This window comes from Felis catus, chromosome C1, assembly GCF_018350175.1.
Source record: "Felis catus isolate Fca126 chromosome C1, F.catus_Fca126_mat1.0, whole genome shotgun sequence".
NCBI lineage: Eukaryota > Metazoa > Chordata > Mammalia > Carnivora > Felidae > Felis > Felis catus.
The window spans coordinates 73755001-73778557 of NC_058375.1; the positions used below are offsets into that span (position 1 = coordinate 73755001).

Sequence of the window (23557 nt, forward strand, 5' to 3'; positions counted from 1 at the left end):
ATCCGTGTCACTCATCCATTTGATGTTTGTTTATTTGTCTTGTAAGAGAGGATTTCAGCACGCAGTGATCACACTGGCTGCGGCATGAGGTCAGGCCACCGGGCTGCAGAGGGAGGAGGCGTGGACCCAGAAGACGAGGCAACAGCTTAAGCAAGAGCTGCGCAAGGCATGGGAAATAGGAGGTGCTGAGGAAGCAGAGCTTGTGTTTAAGGACCTGCAGCACTGAGTAGGAATGGAGCATTCCAGATCACACAAAAGCCTGGTCAACCAAGCTGAGGAGATTGGACTTAGTCCTGAGGGCAAAGAGTTTCTGATGACACAATCAGATTTCTGCTTTAGCTGCTACGTGGATGGTGATTAAAGCGGGCGGGACTGGCGGCGGAAAAGAGAAGCTAGCATTGCGGCAGGAGCTGGGGAAGAGACGTTGGTGACTAGAGCAGTACGGGGGCAGTGGGAATGGAAAAACTTACTTCGATTTGAGGGTGGCTGAGCAATAGGAACAATAGAGCTTGGAGATGAACTGTATGTTGGGGAGCTAAGTGTGGAGTCCAGAAGGGTGCAGGGGAGCTGGCTAGATGCAACACAGAGCTCTCCGGCCTTCACGCCGAGGACCAGGGATGAGGAGGGGGTTCAGAGGCCCAAAGTGAAGCAATCTCTTTTGGTCTGTCTGTCTTAGGTCAATGCTGCCAGACTGCAGCCAGTGTTACTGGACACTGAATGGGGAGATGGGGCAAGAAAGTAGGGCCCCCCCCCCTTTTCTATTAAATTAAAAATGTGCGAGCAGGGGAGGGGCAGAGAGAGAGGGAGACACGGAATCCAAAGCAGGCTCCAAGCTGTCAGCACAGAGCTGAACACAGGGCTGGAACTCATAAGCCATGAGAGATCATGAGCTGAGCAAAAGTCAGACGCTTAACTGCTTCACTGACTGAGCCACCCAGGTACCCCAGTAGGGGCCCTTCCTTGAAGGGGATAACAATGAGCAAGATTTTTCCAACATTTGTGCTTGATGTGCAAGAATGTGCAGGTTAAATCTCCCTAGCTCCTAGAAGTTTCCAGCTACTAACTCCAGTCCCCTTCAAGAATCTCCGTTAGAGTCTTCATCTAACAGCAGCGGATAAAACTGAGATTCTGTCGTCTTCAAAACTTCAGGCCAGCGGTCACTGAGCACCTGTCTGTGCCAGGCTCCCGAGAGACAAAGAGGAGCCCGAAGCAGGATAGAAAAATCTCTCCTGAAATTCACTGTGCTTGGTGTATAATCTGCCAGCCCCCTCCTTCCCTCCCTCTCCTGCCCCCTACCAGCATCTTGTCGCTCTTCTTCTTAATAGTTTTTGAAAAGTTAACAGAGTGAAAAAAGCAAGGTTTAGGCACACATTATAAAGAGAGCATATAAATATACATCCTGCAGCTTCAGCAACTTGGGTTTGTATCAATTTTCTCCAAGTCAGGGAAAGTGAAAAAAACCAAAAACAAAACAGAGAGGCATTTTTCAGGACAGCCTCGGCCCCATTTTGAGAATCGCGTCCCTGACTCAGGAGTTAAGAGCCAAGACTACCGATTTATTGTAATAGTAATGAACCTGTAAGGGTGGAGCTTTTTTGGCATTTGTTGCTTAGGGTCACCATCTTTTTCAGTCTCGATCTTTTTCGACGCCTGGCCAGCAAAAGTAGAAACTACTTCAGGTAAGACTTTTTTCTTAGCCTCGGTATGGGTTATAACCTATTGGTTTGGGATAGGGTTATACAGCGAGACCTCATTTTACACTCCAGCTCTGTCGCCACCCAGTAGCTGTAGGATGTCCTGGTAGTGGTCCTTTACCTCCTAGAGCCTCAGTTTCTTTGTCTGTAAAATGGGGATTTTCATTGTGCCCACCCTGTGAGGCCGTTGTTTAATGGCTAAGAGTAGAGATTCTGGAGCCAGACTGTCTGGATTTCTACCTTAACTCTGTCACTCACTATGTGGCCTTAGGAAAGCTACCTGACCTCCCACGCCTCAGTTTCCTAACCTGTGAAATGGGGATAACTGTGGCATGCTGCCTTTCTCATTGGGTTGTGATGAAGGTTGTAAAGCATTTATAATGCACTTGTATGGAGGTACTCGCCCAAGAAGTGGGCCCTCAGGGAAGCATACACACTCAGCAAGCACGATTTTAGTACTTGCTAAATAAATAAAAAGGAATTTTTAGAAGGTCAAGTAAGACAATGTAGATGAAGCCAACTGGCCCGTATGTAGTAAGCGGTTGAGATTTGCAGCCCCATGCCTGCACCCTGCCCCCACCTCCGGCCTGCCTCGGGACGGGGCATATGGTCAATGCCAGGTATGTAGTTACTGGTGACAGCTTAATCAGCCCTAAGAAATACGCGTCACTCTCTGGCCTTCAAGGTTTATATTCTTTCTTTGCAAGTGGAAGCTGGTTCTGATTTCAGAGCCTTCTGAGGGGAGATGTGATTTTCCTTATTTACTAACATTTACATGGACTGGTGTCTGGGACACCCAAAATATGTTATGAATCAGGCAGAGGATAACAAGATCTGCAGTACCATACAGATTACTCACTAATTTGACATTTGGGGATTTTTGCAAAATGTTAGGGAACATTTGACAAGATGCAAATTGCTATCTCCATAAAGTACGTTTGACTCTGAGGATGGGCGGCACTCTCCCCTGATGTGGTTACGTTTGTTGCTGGCGCCAGCTGTTGCTTCCTGACGAGGTGGCTTGTTTTATTTTTCCCTTCTGAAGAAGAAAGTTTTGGAATTTTGCTCTGAAAACACCATGACGAAGATTCATGGAGCACCTACGATGCGTCAGGCGTCTTGACATCTTTTGTCACATTTAATCTTCATAGTAATCCTCTCCAGAAGATATCATTAGCGTCTTAATTTTCAGTCAGGAAAACGGAGTTCAGAGAGGGTAAGCCACTTACTTAAGGTCACACAGCTCTGAAGTTCCCAAGTGAGAATTTGAACCGGGGGCTACCTATCCCCAGGGTTTGGATTCCAATCCAGCAAGCTATCTCTCATACCACCAGAGCATCATCAGATTCTGACCTGGTTCTCCTGCAATTAGGGGAGGCAACCTTCTCATTAAATCCTTAGTGTTAGACAACTGGGAAGCAGCTGTGGCCACGAATCTTTGTTCTATACTGTTTTATAAGGAGACCTGAATTCGTTGATACTCTAGAGCTTTGAAGAGCTTTCTCTTATCACAACATTGTTTTCAAAGTCAAACAAGGAAGACTATGTTAAGGGCATGAGATCGGCCCACCCGGGCCCCCAGCGCTGAGGCACGGTTATCGCCCTCACATTATTTTTGGCATGGTACCATACTACTGACACTTACCATCCCCCTGTCAGGCAGATTTTCTCCCTGCTTCCTATCGGCTCTGGGAGGACAAAGGGGGCATGTGTGTGGGATCCGGGTATGAGCAATATAAAATGCCCAGGAAATAGGAATAGAACCCTTGGCAAAAACTTGACTCGGGTGTAATTCCTGGGAACACCCGGTTGTATGGAGGGGCTGTTACCAGAATAGCGATCCCGGAGAGGCACTACACATGATCAAAAGAGCAAATAAATGCCTCCTGGTTCCAAAGGCCTCTCCAAAGCCACTTTCTTCAGTTACCATTTAAAAAAAAATTTTTTTTAACATTTATTCATTTTCTGAGAGACAGAGAGAGAGCACAAGCAGGGGAGGGTCAGAGAGAGGCAGAGACACAGAGTCCGAAGCAGGCTCCAAGCTCTGAGCTGTCAGCACAGAGCCCGATGCGGGGCTTGAACTCATGAAACACGAGATCATGACCTGAGCCGAAGTCGGACGCTTCACCGACTGAGTCTCCCAGGCACCCCTTCAGTTACCATTTTAAATGAAAGACACAAATATATTTAATGAGAGGTAAGAAACTTCTAGGATTTGTCATATGTTTTCTTACAATGAACTGTTCTCCACTATCTTTGTAGGTATGTTGGACCTGCCCAAATCAACAGTAGGTTCCTCGAGACAGAGACTGTCCGTTCTATCTTGTTTTTCCCGAACTGCTTTGTAGTGCTGTACATGTAGTACTTGCTTAATAAACACTTGCTGAAATGAAAATAAGCCTTGGAACAAAATCCATCCTGTGAACGTTAATACTTTTGTACTTAACACTTTAAGTATTGGTAGTGACTAAGTTCTTTTTTTTCCGTACTTAGAATGTTTAGAACATGTTTTTAAAAATGATGCTGTGAAAAACAGCAATAGATATGGATATGTTTTAAATATCCGAAACAGAAGTGTCCCTACCTTTGTGACTATGAAAAATCCTTTTTTTAATCTTAAAAAACAAACAAACAAACAAATAAACAAAAAAACAAAAAAACCCTTCACGGACCCCTCCACATGATCACGGTTGTACTTTTAATGTCTATTAATTGGGGGGAAAAACACACTGGCAAAATGCTTTGGTAGTAATTTTTAAAGTCCACTTCAACAACATCTATAACCTGTAAAGAGTAGTAGAGTTTGTGGCCCGGTATTTAACCTGCCTCCCGGCAGTGCTTGGTGTTTGCGGAGATGAGGACAAGACCTTCCCCTCCCCGCTCCGGGAGCTGAGAGGCACAGTGAAGGGTGGGCACATTTCTAGCTTGGGAATCCATGGGCGAAGGAGGGATTTGGAGGTATTTGGCTTCTTTGGGTTTGTCTTCCTCCACTTCCTTTTCTATACAGTTGAAAGCTACAGCGATGTTAGCGGTTGCGACTCAATTAGGAGCGCTAATTCCAAATGCAAACGGTGAATGGATGGTTTATTCTTCTGGGACTTAATTACTCCTGAAGTGGTCCAAGTAAAACCGGCCCCACGTGAAGTATCATTGTACACTGTCCAAGTGGTCTCCTGAATGTCACCCTCAGAGGCAAGGACACAGCAGACTAGTGAATCAAACACTGCCCTGCCCATCTGGAGACCTCGGTACTAAGTCTGGGTCCATTTCTGATTGGCTGGTGAAGCCCATGCAGCTCTGTGGAGCACTCCAAACTCATCTGTAAAATGGAGACATGGAATTAGATGACCTCCGAAGTCCCTTCCATGTTTTGTCTAGTACAGATCCCCCCAGTAATGGCCCTGATGCACCCAAGCCATGTTGCCTAGTCCCGGGTGCCCCCCTGGCTTCTCCTCCTTCCAAGCCCACTACCCGCACGGGCGGCTCCTGAAGGGTTGTACTCAAAATATTGCTCTGGGTCTCTCTGGAAGGGGGGGGCTTTCATTTTTAATGTCCTATTATTAACCTTTTTCCAAGCTCTGTTTTCCAAGTTTAGGTCGGCTCATCAGAGTTGAACATGGACTGTTTGGATTCTTGCCCAAGCTGTTCTCCGAGCCTGATAGCACATTCATTACTCCCTACCCATGGTTTCTGCTAAATGACCTCGTTAGTGCTCTAATTACATGTTGCTCTTCGGCAAGCTGGGGGTGGGGGTGGATGAGTTAACGAAGGCTGAGGACTGAGATGGAGTACCTTGTAAACACACTGAATGCCGCCTACCTTCCCCTGGCCTGATTACCCATGGGGAGCTGGAAGGGAAGCTTCATGCCTTCTTCTCCTCTTCTTTTGTCATTACACATTAAAGATAATAATAATGCATACCAAATGTACCAGTGGTAGTTGAGAATACATGAATTTGGAAGCCGGATGGTAATGTGTTTACAACCTACTGTATGCGGGACCAGAGAATAAAAGACAAAAAGCAAAAGCAAAAAAAGCCTGGGGTGAGGGGAAGAAAGGAGACCAAATGTGTTTTGAGCACGTATCTTAGGGGTTTTTATTCATTCTACCAACGGCTTTACGGGCTGGTTATTATGTTTGATTTACTAATGAGGAAGCAGATTCAGAGAGGTTTAAGTATTTTCCAAGGGCACAAAGCAAGTACATGGCAGAGTTAGGAAGTGAGCCCAGCTGTGTCTGACTCCAAATCCCAATATCCCATGCTACTCCTCAGCTAATTCAGTTGTTCACTCATTCATTCATGTATTCAACAGATCGACTGTGACTCTTCTACACCAAAGTCTAATCGCATAATTTAGGAGTTTCTGTATTACTGTTTTGAACTTAATTCTACAGTTTCCTCAGATGAATCTCAACTCAGTGGTGTCTTCTTCTCTCATAATTTTCTCTGTCCTCTCAGGATTCTTCCACCTTGGGGGTCAGATCACAGGTCTGAGATTCAGGACCCTGGCAGGTCTCTTTAAAGATTATCCTGAGCAAACTTGTATTTTTCAGTTAAGGAAACTGAGGCCCAATGGCCTGTTGAAGTGGCAAACGTTTCACTACAGTACATTCCCGGGATTTCAAGAGTGTAGTCGAATTTACCCGGAGTGTTGCAAAGATGCGTGTGTTCCATAACGGATGTGAAGACTTACAAATGCTTTCCGAGGCCGTTCACCTCTGGCAGTGGGTTCGGATGACAAGTGCTGTACCCACCGCGCCCGGGGGCTGATTAGCAAGAGACTTGACTTAAATTTGTTCACTACAAAATCACTCGGGCCACATTTTAATGAAAGAGAACTCATCTTCCAAAGGGGATCTCTGAAATATGCAGGGTTTTCTTTGAGGCTTCCTTTTGGGTGGTGTTAGGATGAAAAAGTACCATCAAACGCTTCTTCTTGTCCCTGTGGGATTCTCTCCGCCACAGTTTTTGAAAAGTGGCAAATACAATATGTTGAACGTTGAGAGATGTCTCCACTTAGGACAAAATAAATGATGTGATGGTAACAGGATGCAACTTTAACCAAGTGGTGAACTTGTTTCAAACCAGGGGTCTTATCCATCTGATTAGTAATTAGTATTTCGACAGAGAACTTGGAATTTTGCAAACCAAGCATTTAAAAATGTGTGCATTGGTTGTTTGACAGACTGTCGGGAAGCTTGTGCGGGCTTAGTGTATTAGCTTGTTCTAAAGCAATCAAGTTGTTATTATAACTACAAGAAAACTGGAAAAATAACTTTCACAGTCAGATCGACCATAGGAAAGAAACTAGAAAAACAACGTTGAGCTGTTCCCTGAATGTATGGTATGTTTGCTGAATTGGGGGTGCGAAGCAGCAGGAAACCATTATTGCATGTGATCATAATTTTAATGATTCCACTAGAACATAATAAACTTATAATATGTATGCCTTGAAATAAATTATAGATCCTGGAGTAAAAGGCAACTCCTTATTCTGCATTTATCAATTTGGGAGAACTGCTCCCTTCTTCTGCAAATAAGTCATTAAGCTGCATGTTTCTCCACAGAATAACTTTTGGAAGAATTATTCAGGCCTTCTAAAGGAATTCACTTGCATTCCTCTTCTATTTTTAATAACCAAAAACACACACGGGAGATGCAAACACACCCCTAAAATTTTTGAATGACTGGACAAAGCAGTGTTAAAAATTCAACAGCACTAATTACTAGCTGAGCAGTATAAAAACCTCTGAATAAATGTCAGCCTAGGAGATAAGCTCTTATCTTAATCTAATGACTCCACAGACTTAATTTGTCAGGCCAGCCTAGTTGATGAAAAACAGGTTTCTATTCTCCAGTGTTAGCAGGAACATCTTTCCAAATCTTTGAAGTTGGATAGTAATACCATCAGTGTCATCCCGTAAAAGTCTTGTGATGAAGCCAATTTAATTCCTATTGTCCTATTACACTAATTAAGGTTGTCCCACCCCTGTCGGACAAATATCTAAAAGTAAAGCCAATGTATTTTTAGATTTTCTCCATTTTGAACTAATCACCCTCAACTCCCAATGTTTTCTGCTTTTTTTTTTTTTTTTTTAATAGTGCTGGAACATCAGGGACCATCTATCTTCATATGGGGAAGCTGAGATCTCCAGAGAAATCCATTAATTCAAAGGAATCCATTCATTGGGAGGCAATGTAGCAGAGTAGTTAAGAGCCCGGGTTCTGAGGCAGAAAGACCTAGGGAAATTTTTGCTCTGTCACTTATAAGCTGTGCGACCTTGGGTAAATTTCTTAAACTTTCTTAAGCCTCAGTTTAATCACCTGTAAAATGGAGGATAATTATGGATGTCATGAGGGTTAAATAAAATAATAATGCATGCCAAGTACTCACACTTAGTGCAGTTCAGCTTTCATCCATTCACAGACTCATTCGTTCATTCATTCACTCAATCAATCACCAAATACCTATTGAGTCCTAACAAGTCTCTAACATATACTTGGTGCTATAGGACATATGAAGACCCAAAAGGCAGGGCCCTTTGCCTTTGGAGGACTTTGTATGAACTTCCTGCTCAAGGAAGCTCAAGGCTGACATAATCAGCTGATCTCACTACACCTGGGAAGGAAATGCCACAGACTTATCATGACCTTCCACTTAAACTCCATGGTGAACATTGTTGCTGGCTTTCCACTAAAATGCAGATGTCAATATCCATCTTAGAGGTCTAGCGTGCAGATGACATGAGATTATGCATAGTGGACAGCCAAATGTTGGTGGCTTCTCAGCTTCTCTGTCTCTTGTCCCTGTGACCCAGAATCACATGCATGGTACAAACAAATCTAGGGAGCTCTCTTCCATCTTGTCTCATCTCTATCTCATTAGTCAATGTGATCTCCTTTCCAGCAGTCCTCACTTCCTCTGCTCACTCCCCTCCTCACTGCTGGCCCTGCACCGTATTGATTCTTCATTTTATTGAATGTCACTTGGAGACATTTGTTGATATTTATAGTTTCTTTGATTTCCTCACCTTAATTGTGATGAAACAACTTCTTCCAAACTTCCTGAATCATACATACACTTAAAAAGTACGCATTAAGAATCTATTATGTACGAGGGACCCCACTAGGTATTGGGGACACCAAAATAGGCAGGATGCAGCCACACCTGTTAGAAACTGCTGTGATGAGGTGAGTGCTGTGACAGCGGCGCCCAGAGGGCAAGGAACGCAGGGTGGGTGGGGGAGACACTCACTTCAGACTGGGAACTCCCTTGGAGAAGGTTTTCCAGAGGAGATGACTTGGGCTTAGCTCTGAAAACTGAACAGCAGTCCACTGGGTAAAGGAGTAGGGAAAGGAAATTCCACGTTGAAGAATCCACACGCGCAGATGGAAGAAAGCAGTTCAGTAGAAGAGTGACAAACCTGAGGGAAAGGGTGGGAGAGGAGGTGGAAATGAAGCATCGTGAAGGTCTTATAAATGCTGAGGGCTTAGAATTTCACCACTTAGAATTTCACAATCTCATCACTTTCAGAGTGACGAGAGCCATTGATAGATCTGGGCCCAGGAATCAGGTTTGAGTCGGTGTTCTGGTTCTCCTCACCACTTCTGTGGGCTCTGATCACATTGTCTCCCTCGCACCTCTCAGGTTCGCTGGGCACCCCAGCAGCCTGCTCTCGGAGTCCTTTTCACCTGGTCTCCCGTCAGCACCTATGACAAACAGCTCTTTGGCTTCCTCTGCTCTAATGCTTGTCACTCTATTCCACCTGGACAACCTTTGTCTCTTGTTACCTGCAGAACCTTTGGAACCCTTGGAGGCCTTTGAAACCTCCAACTGTGACATTCTTCTTCCTAGTGGCCATCTCTTACCCCTCTACCTTGTCCCCTCCCTCGAGCCATCAGTGAGACATCCATTACTTAAAACATTCTACCCTCCCAGTCCTAAGTTTTATTCCCCTCTATCTAGTCAGGATCCTGTGGAATTTCTCTTACCACTCTTGCTAAGCCCCCTTCTACTCCCAACCTTCAACCTCTTCCATTCCTTCCACTGGAGAAAATGGAACAACCTTGACTAATAATTCCACTTATTGCTTACAGTGTCTGGTTTGAAGTTGAGCCCTCAGTACTGGCCTTTTTCTCATGTCTGCTAGACTTGCTTTCCCATTCCTTCCTGACACGCTGGGGCCATACCTGTTTGTAGGAGACAGACAGGTTTGGTGGGCATGCCTAACACGCCCTAGGAGCTGTCCGTTAAAAACATGTTTTTAGTGTTTATTTATTAAATGTTATCTATTAAATATGTCTCTGAGAGACAGAGAGACAGAGTGTGAGTGGGGGAAGGGCAGACAGAGAGGGAGACACAGAATCTGTAGCAGGCTCCAGGCTCCCGGCCGTCAGCACAGAGCTGGACGCAGGGCTTGAACCTAGGAGCTGTCCTTTAGATGGCTGTAGTTTTTGGCATGTGCATACCCCACCCCCACCCTCACCTTGACACAAATGTTTGAGAAAGGGTGAACACCTGGTATCGAATCCTACTGGGCAATCTGTTGAACATTGCCAATCAGATTTTCTTGTGACAGTTTGTTCCTGTATCATTTAAATAGACTGCCTTTAACTTGAGTTTCCTTCAATGGATTTCTATTACTTTTGAACCAAAAGCTTTTACGAGATGACTGCAGCACCTCAAGTTGTCAATCCTATCCTGCTCCCCCCACCTCCCTTTATTACATCTTAGTAAGAAAACAGAGGCTCTCTAGCCAGAAGTGCAACCTGTTTTCAACTGTATTTCTTACTAGTTTTACCTCATCTCAGAGAGACCCAGAGAGTCTCAGAGACTCAGAGAGACTGGTTTCTTTTTAAAAATATAATTGCAAATTATCTACATTTATTAAGACATATTTCTGCTACTTTATTTTATGTTTTCTATTTACTATGCTTTTTGTTTTAAAATATCTTTATGTTTTCCTCCTTTCTTGTTGTGTGGATTGGTTGAAATTTCTTTCTTCTTTTTTCTTCTACTGGTTTAGAACTTACACTTACTGTTTCTATCCTTTTAATGAATGTTCCTAGACTTTAGCACATATATTTAAATATGCATTTTTTTCCCAGCCAAGCTTATAGTTAATCAGTGTCTCTATCATTCTCCTCCCAGAAGCTTTAACTTTCATCTGAATAAGTTTCCATTGATCCTATATTAGAATTATCTGGTATTGGAATTATACTTTGTTTATAAGCACAGGAATTATTGGTATTGTTATCTACAATCAATACCTATTTAGATTTACTAACACGTTTTACCGAATTTTTCCACACCTTTGCTTCTTCCTTCATGGTTAATTTTTTTCACTTACCAAATACATCTTTTAGTGGTTGCTTTTTTGTTTTGTTTTAAGAAAGAGCTTGTGGTCAATAATTTTTTGAATCCCACCTGTTGAATGGTAGTTTTTATAGAATTCCAGATGCACAGTAGCTTCGTTGCCACTTTGAAAGTTATTCCATAAGTGTCTTATAGTCATTGCTGTTAATGACAAGTCTGCTGTCAACATGATTGTCATTCTTTTATAGGCTGTTTCTCTTTCTAAAACTTTCTTTAGTGTTGATATTATTCACTTGCACTATGATGTATCTGGGTGGGGATTTGGTGGGGGGGGCAGAGGGAGAGAGGATATATATATATATATATGTATATTAATATTTTTATTCATTTTTGAGAGAGATAGCGTGAACTGGGGAGGTACGGGGGGGGGGGGGGTGTTGGACAGAGGATCCAAAGCAGGCTCCACATTGACAGCAGAGAGCCCAATGTGGGGCTTGAATTCATGACATTTGAGATCATGACCTCAGCTAATAAGCCAGCCAGGAATCCCTTCAAAAAACAGTCTTAAACAGGTTCCAAGATCAGTGTGGAACCTGATGTGGGACTCGATCTCACAACTGTGAGATTATGACCTGAGCTGAAATCAACAGACGCTTAACCGACTGAACCACCCAGGCACCCCTAGGTGCCGATTTTTAAAACTTTGCCCTTCTTGGCACTTGATGGACTCTGTCAGTCTCAGAACTCATGACTCTCTTCACTTCTGGAAGATTCCCAGTTACTGTCTCTCTGTGCTCTCGCCTCTCTCTGCTACCCCCACCCCCCGACATTCTCTCTAGGCTATCTTGTAAAACTACTCTTCTGAGATGCATGTTAGAACATTTTAATCATTTCTCTATGCTCTATGTCTCTTAAATTTTCCTTTCCATCTCCAGATTTTTATCTTTTTGGATAGCTTTTTGGGTAATTACTTCAAGTGTTCTACTGGTTCACCTGTGACTCAACTTTTTAACCTATACATTTTTTATTTCATAAATATTTAAAAAAATTTTTTTAATGTTATTTATTTTTAAGAGAGAGGGAGACAGCGAGCTGGCGAGAGGCAGAGAGAGAAGGAGACACAGAATCCGAAGCAGGCTCCAGGCTCCAAGCTGTCAGCACAGGGCCTGGTGCAAGGCTGGAACCCACAAACTGTGAGATCATGACCTGAGCTGAAGTCAGCCACTTAACCGACTGAGCCACCCAGGTGCCCCCCGTAAATATTTTTACTTTTCAAGTTTTTTTTAAGTTTTATTATTGGGGTGCCTGGGTGGCTCGGTCAGTGAAGCACCTGACTCTTGGTTTGGGCTCAGGTCGTGATCTCGTGGCTTCGTGGGTTTGAGCCCTGCGCTGGGCTCTGCACTGGCAGCGTGGAGCCGGCTTGGGATTTTCTCTCTCCCTCTCCCTCTCCCTCTCCCTCTCCCTCTCTCTCTGCCCTCCTCCCACTCGGGCTGTCTCTGTCTCTCTCCAAATAAATGAATAAACGTAAAAAGTGTTATTATTTCCTGGTCTTTTTTCATGGGTATCATTCCTTCTTTTATCTTTTTGAAGATTTAAAATTCTGCTCATTTTCACGTCATTTCTGTGTTGCTTGAATATCGCCATTTCGTTGGGTTTAACTTCTCCAGTTCTCTGGGTTTTTGGCTCTCTCTCCTTGATGTGCATTTTAAACAATACACTTTTTAATTCTCTTTGTCAACTAATTTTTTAAATTTTCCTATGACCTGATGCCCTCCTTATGGGGAAGGTTTCATGGTTGCCTCTGCCCCGGACTCACAGTTTATTTCTGACCGAAGTTCACATTTAGTGGCTTGGTGGGGTCTATCACCCTGCAGAGACGGTGCAATTCTAGGTCTTTTCCCTGAATGCAGTGCAGGGTGGGGTCCTAGTTCTAAGACAGAGCTTACTCCTGTTTATGGGCAGGAGACTTCTTTATTGCAGTCGTCTTGGGCTGCTAAATGGAGATATTTTGTCCCCTGTTGATGACTATGAAGCACTGTCCTGACTTCTAGCTTCATATGGGTGACTTGTGCCCATGCTGGGCCTTGGATATCCACCTTCAGCTTTCACGTAACACCCTGGTTTCCCATCCGTTTCTCTTGTTTTCAGTACCTCTTTTTAGCGAGGCCTCTCCATCTCTGGTTTTTTATTTTGTCTCATTTGTTCCTTTGTGGAATAGATTTCTTGTTTTTGAGAACGACTGATTTGTTAAAAATTCTTTTATTCTTAACTCAAAAATGTATGAAAGAGCTTAATATGGTTTTTTGTTTTTGTTTTTACAATGCACCCTTTGTTTCTTAAAATTTACATTCCCCGTACTTATAAATTACCTTTTACTTCCTTACTTACAATGCCTTCACATTTTTATGTTTATATTTTATTCTATAATATAGCTGTTTTATTATTAATTTTTATTTTATAAAAGCAATACATGTATATTATTTTAAAAGTCATGTAGTACTAAAAAGCTTCTAATGAACCAGAATAGTTTTACTTCTCATTCTGAATACTATGCCCAGGAGACAACCACTCTCAATTCTTCTAGCTTTTCCCCCTTATATTTAACTTCATATTTCTAATAATAGCCAACAGTGCTTACCATGTAACAGTCACTGTTCCAAGTGCTATTAACTCATTTAATCTAAATAATATGCTTATTTCTTGCCTGATAAATTTTAGAAACATTTTACCGTATTTTTGCCATAGTAGAGAAAAACTTAACTCTTTTTTTTCCTTCCACATATCTGTTTAAATAAAATCATTTTAATTTCTTCACTATCTACATGCAAATATTGTTCAATGGTGGGCCAACTAGTGCATTACAACTGTGTTTCCTTCCTTTTCCTGCCCTTTATTTCTCTTGGAAATGAAAATAGCTTCATTTTTTTCCTGTGTCTCTTTCTATAGTCTTATGATTAATTTTCCAAATGGTTCAATACTTCTACTATAAATAACACATTCTATGTATGGACTCAAGTAAAGCAGCTTTAATTTTTCTAGACAACTTCTCCCAGAAACTTTCCTCTCTTGCTCCAATGTGGACTTTTTTCTTTCTGACACAGGTGTCATTATACGATGTTTTTTGTCTCTCTTTTGGTCTGTTTTCTTTCTTTCTTTCTTCTTTCTTTCTTTCTTTCTTTCTTCCGTTTTTTTTTTTTTGTTGTTGTTGTTGTTGTTGAATATTTTATTCTTTTTTTTAAGGTTTATTTTTTTATTTTGAGAGCAAGAGAGAGAGAGCAAGTGCAGAGGAGGGGCAGACAGAGAGGGAGACAGAGAATCCCAAGCAGGCTCTATGCTGTCAGTGCAGAGCCCAATATGGGGCTCAAACTCACCAACCATGAGATCATGACCTGAGCCAAGATCAAGAGTCAGATACTTAACTGACTGAGTCACCCAGGCACCCCCTCTCTTTTTTCTTTGTTTTCTTTCTTTTTTATTTTTTTTAACGTTTATTTATCATTGAGAGGCAGAGCATGAGAGGGGCAGAGAGAGGGAGACACAGAATCTGAAGCAGGCTCCAGGATCCAGCTGTCAGCACAGAGCCTGACGTGGGGCTTGAACTCACCAACCGAGAGATCATTACCTGAGCCAAAGTTAGATGCTTAACTGAGCCACCCAGGCGCCCCTTTGTTTTCTTGATTTTATATGTCTTTCTTTCTTTCTTTCTTTCTTTCTTTCTTTCTTTTCTTTTCTTTTTTTTTTTTCTTTTTCCTTTTTTGGATTAATTCTTTTTTTGTTGAAGTATGCTTTCTGATAACCTTCTAAAGCTTTCTGATAACTTTCTAAAGAATTATAATGTTTTAATTTTTGCACGTCTAAAATGTCTTTATTCTTCCTCCACATGAATGACAGACTGGGAATAGAATTCTAGATTGAAAGTCATTGCCACTTAAAGTTTTAAGACATTGCTCCATTCTTCAAAAATGTAGTATTGCTGTTGATGAGTCTGATGTCAGTTGGGTCACTTTCTTTATAAGGAGCCTAGTTTTCTTCATCTAGAAGCTTTTGTGATCTGCTCATTAATCCTACATTCTACTCTATCCCAGGTAATCTGAGCATTCAGAGTAACGTATTTGGTGTGAATATTTTTGTGTGGGAAGGGTGGTTGGTAATATTGGTATTGTTGATGTTGTTATTATATTAATTTCTCGGGCTGAGTTGAAATTGTATGTCAGTTGTTTAATCCTCTGCTACTATCATGGTTTTCAATTCTTTTAAATTTTTTGGATTTGTTTTATCACCTAGCATATGTGCTATCTTGGTGAATATATAATTGCATTTGAAAATAGATTGTTGTATGATGCATTGTATAAATAACAATTAGGTCACGTTGATAGTATTCTTCAGACCATCTATGTACATAGTGATTTTTTTTTTTAGTTCTATTAATTGCTGAGAGAATTATGTTTAGTTTCCCATGATTGTAGTTGCATATTTCTCCCTCTGATTCTGTCATTTTTTGCTTCATGTATTTTTAAGCTCTGTTATTATGCACATATAAATTTATGATTATTATCTCTTTCTTATGGATTTACTCTTTATTCATTATAAAATGTCCATGTTTACCTTTGATATACTCTTTGCCTTGAAGCCTATTTTATCTGTTATTAATATAACCACTCCAGTCTTTCTATACCTACCATTTGTATTATATATCCTTTTTCACCCATTTATTTTAAATCTATGTGTGCCATCATATTGAAGTTGTCTCTTATATAGTAAATATTATAGGATCTTGCATTTAAAAAAATCAATTCTGATCATTTCTGCATTTTCATTGAGCATTTTAATCCATTAACATTTAATGTAATTAGTGATAGAACTGGATTTAATTTGTCCCCTCTGAATTTTATTCCTCTCATTCCTTTTCATTCCTTTTTCTAAATTGTTTGAATATTTAATGTATCTATTGGCTTTTCAGTGATGTCACTTTGCATTATATTAATCTATGCCCCTAAACTATTTGCTTCTATTATCAGTCAGGGTCCAATCAAGAGATAGAAACCATACCAGTTCTTGAATAGAGAGTTTACTGTAAAAAAGTGTAACCTAGGTAACTGAAAGAGTACAAAGGGGACTATAAAATATCATGAAAGGAGGAAGCATTTATCACCCTTAGGGCTGAGCGAAGAAAGAGAATATACTGTAATTATTAAAATTTGGAAGCTTAAAGGTGGAATCCCATGGAGGTGAAAGTCAGACCTCCAAAGAGAAGGTGATATTTGGCTGATGTTGATGTCTCTGCATTAGAAAAAGGCTAGGATCCAGACTCTGAGGAGGAAGGCATATTACTATTAATCTAGCAGACATTTTTGAGCACTTACTATGTCTGCTATGACAGACTCTGATCATAAAAGGCTAATAAGAAACAAGAAGCATAAAGGAGAAGGGAAGATGGGCAGAACAAGCAGGTCCAAGAGAAGGAATCTTTCAAATGAAAGGGATGTGAAGATATCCTGCACCATAGGAAGGAGAACCGGTTAAAGTTGTTATCTCTCAGCTCCAAGCGCACCCTTTTATCCTCCACTTTGTGATGCTGGGCTGGGACTCTGTAAACATCATTTTTGCTTTGCCAGTTGACTTCCTGTGAAGCATGTTAATAGGGAGTGCAAGAGGAAGGCAAAGGCTGGAGGAGGAAGAAAGGACTTGCTCCTTCCTGTCTACTACCTGTTGCTTCCTGTGGGCTTCCTGTCTGTTTGTGGTTCCCATGAGTGTCACCCCAGCCATATTTCTTCACTTCATCACTGGAAGTTCCTTCTGGTAGCGGCAGCGAAATCTATTTGAAGTGTTTCCAATTCATAGAACCAGCCTCTCTGCACCTCCCCCTGCTCCTCCCAAGACACCACTCTATGCCCGCTAGAGGATAAAAGGGTGGGCTTGTTGCTGAGAGACAACTTTAACTGGTTCTCCTTCCTATGCTTCAGGATATCTTCACATCCCTCTCATTTGAAAGATTCCTTCCCTTGGACCTGCTTGTTCTGCCTATCTTCCCTTCTCCTTGATGCTTCTTGTCTCTTATTAGCCTTTTATGATCAGCAAATACCACAGAGCCTGTCATAGCAGAGATAGTAAGTGCTCAAAAGTGTCTGCTGGATTAATGGTAATACAAGAGAGTAAATGATAAATGCCAAGGGAATAGTGCTGACTGTAATTGCCATGGAGGCTCAGAGGAGGAGGGAGAGACTACCACGGACTTGAGTGGCCCCCAAAGCTTTATAGATGAGTTGGATCTTGAGCTAAACAATGATAAGCTGGAAGGGTTTAAATATATGAAGAGAAGGATGAGGCATTCAAGATGGAGGGCACAGCATGAACAAAGACTTGGGAGTTAGCAATAAGCTAGACACTAGGCATGGGTAGAGCTGAGCTATTCCTTCAATAGTGTGAGGCTAACTTTTGAGAGAGGCCTTGTAACATCTGCCTAAACTGTGGAATCATAAAGGAGCAATTGGAACATTGTCATGTAAGAACTGAAAAGGAGGCATGGGTGGAATTTTCAGCAGGAGAGGGTCATAATGTGTAGCAGAATGGTGCTGCTGTTAATAGGAATCAAGAAATCAGGAGAAGAAAGAAGTTTTAAAATTTTTTAATGGTTCTGGGATTTTGATCATGCTGCATTCAATTTGAGAGTCCACATTTAGAATCAGGGACATGCAGAACATGCCAGAGAATGAGTTGGGAGGGAGGGAAGGTCCGAGAGGTTGGTGGAACATGCAAATGGTATAGGAAATGGAGAGGAAAGAAATTTCAGGCCTTCGTGTGGTCGTCCTTGCCTCCACAGCAAGGGTGACAACTTCAGGAGGTAAGCAGTGCATGTTGGTTTCGTTTAGTTAGAGTCAGTATTTGAAATTATGGGTGGAGGAGCTGCCTGTCACTCGACACCCCTGCTGTGGTCAAGGAAGTGTCCTCCCCTGTTGAGGCCATCAAACTGTGTCTTCTCTTTTTATGGACCGCTTTTGCCACCCTCTGAAAAAGAAACTTTGTTTATGCCTTAAATTGTGGCAAAGCCTCTACCTGTTTACCCGGTTTTAAAATGATGAGAGTTATGACTTTTTTCTGTTTTGTGCTTGAATTATGCTCTTTCTTCTACAAGGAAAATAATTTTACCAGCAAAATATATATATATATATATATATATATATATATATATATATATTTCTGACAAGTTCTAAAGGGGGAATTAGAATATATTGTTGAGAAAAGTAAACCCATTTGGTAACTAGACAGATGAACATGTTGAAAACACTCTAGTTTCCTGCCCCACCAGAGCCTTTGCTGCACATGTATGTGAGAGGGACTCTCTTTCCTGCTTTGTTTCTGAACTTCGCTGAAGCACTTCTGCTGTTTTTAGGAGTAGCTAAGCCTTCTTGACTGAAGCTTAGGAAAGCCAGCCTTTCTTCCCACAATGTGTAACTTCAGCGAACCCTTTGGGCTGCCAGGCACGTTGAAGATCCTGTGGGTACAACTCTGCGGAGACCAAGGGCAAGATAATCAGTCCAAGGAGACAGTTAATTTTAGTACAAAAGAGGTTAGATGTGATTTATTTCCAACACCAATGAACCAAAAGAGCTAACAATCATCAGAACAAAACACAGAACCATCAAATACTCCATGTAAAAATGGCTTGTGTCAGCTGGATAGGCGTCGTCATTAGCAAGGGAGGCAGAATTCAGGTGGCTCCGGAGTCGATGTGGAGGACATTTTCAGGTTGTCTTTATAGGAAAAGGGATTTGAATCATCAAAGAGTTAGAGAAATGGATTTGGAGACAGGAAAGAGAATAGGAGCAGAAAAGGAGGCTAGAGAGGACAGGAGGGTTTTTATAGAAATATCATAGCTCATTCGTCATTTCGTTCATCATCATTATCTTCAGAAAGCATAATACTAGGACAGGATCCATGCAACTTATGCTGCCTCTTAATCATCCGTTTTCAGCTGCTGCAGTAGAATCCTCTCCATGGCTCAACTTGCTGTGGAGCAGAATTCAGTGTGCCCATCGCCAAGACCAGAAGTGCTCCCTCACCGTGTCTCACCTCCAGGATGGACCTTCGGCAGGTGTATTGTTCTCCACTTAAGCAACGTGCTCCCTTGCACTTGAGCTGGACACAAGGACTTGTCAAAGGCCATTGCTCCTTGTCCCATTGTTGATTTATTCAACCCTGAAAGAAAAAAAAAAAACTTAAACAGCCTCTTTTCCTGTTTCTGAGACTCCCGTTGCATCTGAATCCAAGGGCTTAGCAGAAGACCTACACAACCCGTGTTGACAGCAGGAGGAAGTCTCAGATGGGTATTCACCCAGTCCTAAATCCTTATTTTAGTGAGAGAAAAGCCTTAGACCCTTCCTGTTTTTCCTTCTAGATCATTATTTATCAGAATACTTTGGGTCCTGAATCCCGTCCCCGCTATTTAATTACCCTTTCTTGTCTGCAGTCACTGTATCATACATATACCTCTGTTATTGCCTTCACATGTAACACATTATACATCCTTTGTTTTTCCATGGACTAGGATAATGGCTTAATTATCTGGGAATCTCCTGTATCTAGATCAGCACTTGGTATTTATATTTTGAGTAAGTGAATGAAAGAACAAAAGCCATTTATTTTGAGTGAATAGTAATTAAATGGACAATGCTGCCGTCTACATCTATCCCTGGCAAATAAGACGGGAAACATCCTGAGACTTTTATAGTTATGAAAGGAAAACGAAGAGACTTTCATTGTAAAGAGGAGAAGACTCTGGGGATATTGATATTAGGGTACTGGAGCAGGATCCAGGGCTGGAGTGGATTTAGATCTGAGCCCTTGGGTGTCTGTCTAGTGCGTGTTTCAAAGCCAGGATTTATAGCTCACTTTCTTTCTACCTTCAGCCGTCCCTTCCCTTTTCTTAACTTTTTCTTATTGCTCTTACTGATAGAGACCACAAGTTACTACAACTGTTCTCCGTTCAAACAGGCAGTCCTGTTGTCAGACCAAGTATCCAATTGTAGGCTTCAGAAAACGTCTTCACCTCTCTAGCTTTTCTGTAAGTGGGTGAACTCAGATTGGGTGGGCTACGTACTAGAAGGGGAAAATGAGTTTTAAAATGTATCAGGGTGTGTTTGCCAAATAGGAGAGCCAATAGCTACTTTTGACAGTGATTAGGGAGAGACTGGGTTTTCCTAATCACCCCAAAGTCATGCCTTGTATCACTGTAACGTCTTTCTTGAGCACCCTAGAATCCTCTGGTTACCAATGAATGGGCATTTCAATCCTTACTAGAAGTGCTCATCCTTTATTGTGTTCCATTAAAGCCTCAGGCATACACCCTGCCTCCTTCTCTGACCTCTTTTTTTTTTTTTTTTTTTGCTACCAAGCTGGGGAGCAAAGCTGGCACCACGTGGGGAGTTTCCATGTGCGAATGTCCACATCCTTCATTCACATCCTTCAAGGGTTTCTTTTAACATTTTCTGATTGTGTTTCTGAGTACATGGTGTCAACAGCTCTCAGAACTGTTAAGTTTTCTATTTATCCTCAGGCCAGGAAAAGGCACAGATCACTGCAGTGTAAAATTACCAGTGGTTTTGACAGTGACCTGGAAGAACTATGGAATGAAGAAATTTAGCCTTGAGAGCTGAGGTCCAGCCCCAGGCCCATCGTAACCAAGAAGTTCTGCTCAATTATACAGGTCAAGAGAAGTTCTGCTAGTCCTGAAAATATTGAACTCATCAAACTCAAGTTGCGTGTTGTTGACACGTCTTAATGAATGGCCAGTTTTGGACACCAAGAACCGTATTTACTCATTTATTTTCTCTCCCATTCCATTCCTATACAACCTTAATTTTGAAAAGTAATTCCATGAGGTTTGAAATTTTCATTTTATTTGTTTTGGAGGAGCTTTCCAAATCAGCACGAATTTTTCTGAAGGCTTAAAAAGATGAGCTGGAATGATGAAAGACTGCCATATTTGCTGAAAATAGAAAAAAGGGCACTTCTTGCTTTGCAACTGCTCTTGCAAAGCCTTTAGAGAGCAAACGTCACAATGACTAAGAATTCAGGCCTTAGAGCTGGACCACCTGGCTTGAACCCTAGCTCTGCCACGTCCTGGCTATGAATCAGTGAGCACATTACCCTGTTTGCCTCAGTTTCATCATCAGGATGGCAGTAAAAATGCCTACTGCTATGACTGATGTGGGTTAAAAGGTATGAGGCACTTAGCACAGTGCTTGGCACATGAAAAGTTCTCAATGAATGCTGGCCAGTGTTTTAATTAGGTGCTAGCTTAGAATTGTTGCAGATGTCCTGTGAATGTAGAATCACAAAGTTAACTCTGAGAAGTATAGAAATATATACTGAAAAAAGAGGATTGTGCAAATAAACATGCTAGAGCTCAAGATAGATGTGTTTAAATTAGGAAAAAAATTCTTTTTTAAAAAATATTTATTTATTTTATTTTTGAGAGAGAGAGAGAGAGAGAGATGTGAGCAGGGGAGGGGCAGAGAGAGGGGGAGAGAGAATCCCAAGCAAGCTCTGCCATGTCAGTGCAGAACCCGATGCAGAGCTTGAACCTAGGAACCGTGAGATCATGACTCGAGCCAACATCAAGAGTTGGACGCTTTAACCGACTGAGCCACCCAGGCACCTGAAAAAAAAATTCTTATGCGTTTCCTTAGTCTATGAAACCACCCCTTTGTCAGATCCCTTTACAAACAGTCTTATACATCAATTCTTAGTATTTACAAACCTTGGTGAGCAGTTACTTCTTTTTTTTTTTAATTTTTTAAAATGTCTATGTATTTTTGAGAGAGACAGAGAGACAGAGAGAAAGTATGTGTGTGTGAGTGGGAGAGGGGCAGGGAAAGAGGGAGACACAGAATTCGAAGCAGGTTCCAGGTTCTGAGCTGTCAGCACAGAGCCTGACATGGGGCTTGAACTCATGAACCGTGAGATCATGACCTGAGCCGAAGTCAGACACTTAACTGACTGAGCCACTCAAGTACCCCTAGTAGTTACTACTTACATGTAGCCTATTAGTCTATTACCTTGCTTCCAAGGGCCATTTTAGCTTCTTGAGATATAACCTAGGCACTAGCCACTTGTTTCCTAACTGCAGGAGATATGCATCAAGGTCTCCAGAGCTCACTAGCCTTCCTTAGGAGGATAGGACTCCCAGAATCCCAAAGGGTCTTCTAAAATCCTTCTCACAAAATTCTTCCTTAAGTTCCACTTTCAGGGCCCTTTTACATCTTCAATGGGAATGACAGATTTCAAGGATTATGCAATTGGTTCTTCTGTATTTCTCCTTTTGGAAATTCTGCATATGGTCTAGCACTTTCTTTGGAATGCGGCATCAGTTGTATCTTGGTGCATCAGTCAAAACTTCTAATTTAACTTTCTGTTATTTATAAACCCATCTTTTGTACCTCATCATGGTACACTGGATACAGAATATTTATAACTCCCCAAGCCTCAACGTTGAACAAGTAGAGTTAGGGGTAAGTGAGGGAGGAAACTAACATGTATTGAATTCAAGTAATTTCCTCAAGAGTCACATAACTAAAAAATGGCAGAGCCAGAATTCCCCTCCAGATCTGGGTATGATCTAAAATCCAGGTTCATTTACTATATGATGAGGTGTTTATGCAAAACATATCCAAGGAAATGCTTTGTTACATTCTTTCTTCCTTAAGCCCTCTTGATTATATTCATCATTCCCTTAAAATGTAGTCAAATAATTTTGATTCTTTTCGGTAAATCTAGGAACATGTCAGAAATTTAGGCATTTTCTTTCCTTCTCACCCAGGCTCTTTCTGAAGGAGGAATGGATAACCTCTACTTTATAGCCTTTGAGGACTTTAAAAAAACAAAAACAAAAACACTATAAAATTAGTGACTTTGGCATTTCCCCAAGAGGTGGGTTTATTTACTTGGCTATAAATATTTGAACTCCACACTCTAAATTCGATTTGTCAGATAAGAAAAAAATCATGTTAATGTGCATTTATGATTTATTTCTTCCCTAATATCAATGTGAGTTTCAGAAAACAAAACATGGCTTCGCTTGCTAACCCTTTTTAAATCGATCTTTCTATAAAAAGGCCTTCAAACTACTTTTTGTCCATATTTAGACACATACCTATGATACTTTAGAATACAAAGGGAAAAAAGAAATTCCTAAGAGAAACAGTACAGGAAAACACAGGTTACTTTTTGGGGAACACAAATCAGAATGGTTTTGACTTCTCACTAGCAACACTGGATGCTGGAAGACAATGGAACAATGTCTTTGAAATTCTGAGGGAAAATAATTTTGACCATTGAGTTGTATATCCAGCCAAACTACTAACCAAGTAGAGAAGAGAATGACATACCTATCATGTAAGCAATGATAGTTTAGACTTCTGAAGAAGGAAACTGAGAATGAGCTCCAGTAAAATGGAAAACACCATGAAGGAGGAAGGCATGAGATCCAGGAAAGAATAGCTCCCACCTAGAAGGGCAGGAAAGGAAGTCAGCAGGTGAGTGGGCAGC

The 23557-nt window shown here is 41.5% G+C and overlaps 1 protein-coding gene and 1 long non-coding RNA gene across 5 annotated transcripts in view; both read left to right on the top strand.

Annotated features, from left to right (window-relative positions):
- The window catches only part of LOC123379679, an 8803-nt gene extending 4714 nt beyond the window's left edge, over positions 1–4089 (top strand). Inside the window, exons 1-2 of the long non-coding RNA XR_006584470.1 lie at positions 1–1679; positions 3957–4089. The exon at positions 1–1679 is cut by the window's left edge and continues 4714 nt beyond it. This is a non-coding gene — a long non-coding RNA (uncharacterized LOC123379679). The remainder of the gene's footprint in view (positions 1680–3956) is intronic.
- LMO4 (LIM domain only 4) overlaps positions 1–20358 on the top strand; it is a 52206-nt gene extending 31848 nt beyond the window's left edge. For all 4 annotated transcript variants that reach the window (XM_019837383.3, XM_045036140.1, XM_019837385.3 and 1 more), the window contains exon 5: positions 18984–20358. In XM_019837383.3, the coding sequence (XP_019692942.1) occupies positions 18984–18995 (12 nt within the window). In that variant the 3' untranslated portion in view covers positions 18996–20358. The remainder of the gene's footprint in view (positions 1–18983) is intronic.
- Positions 20359–23557: the final 3199 nt, after the last annotated feature.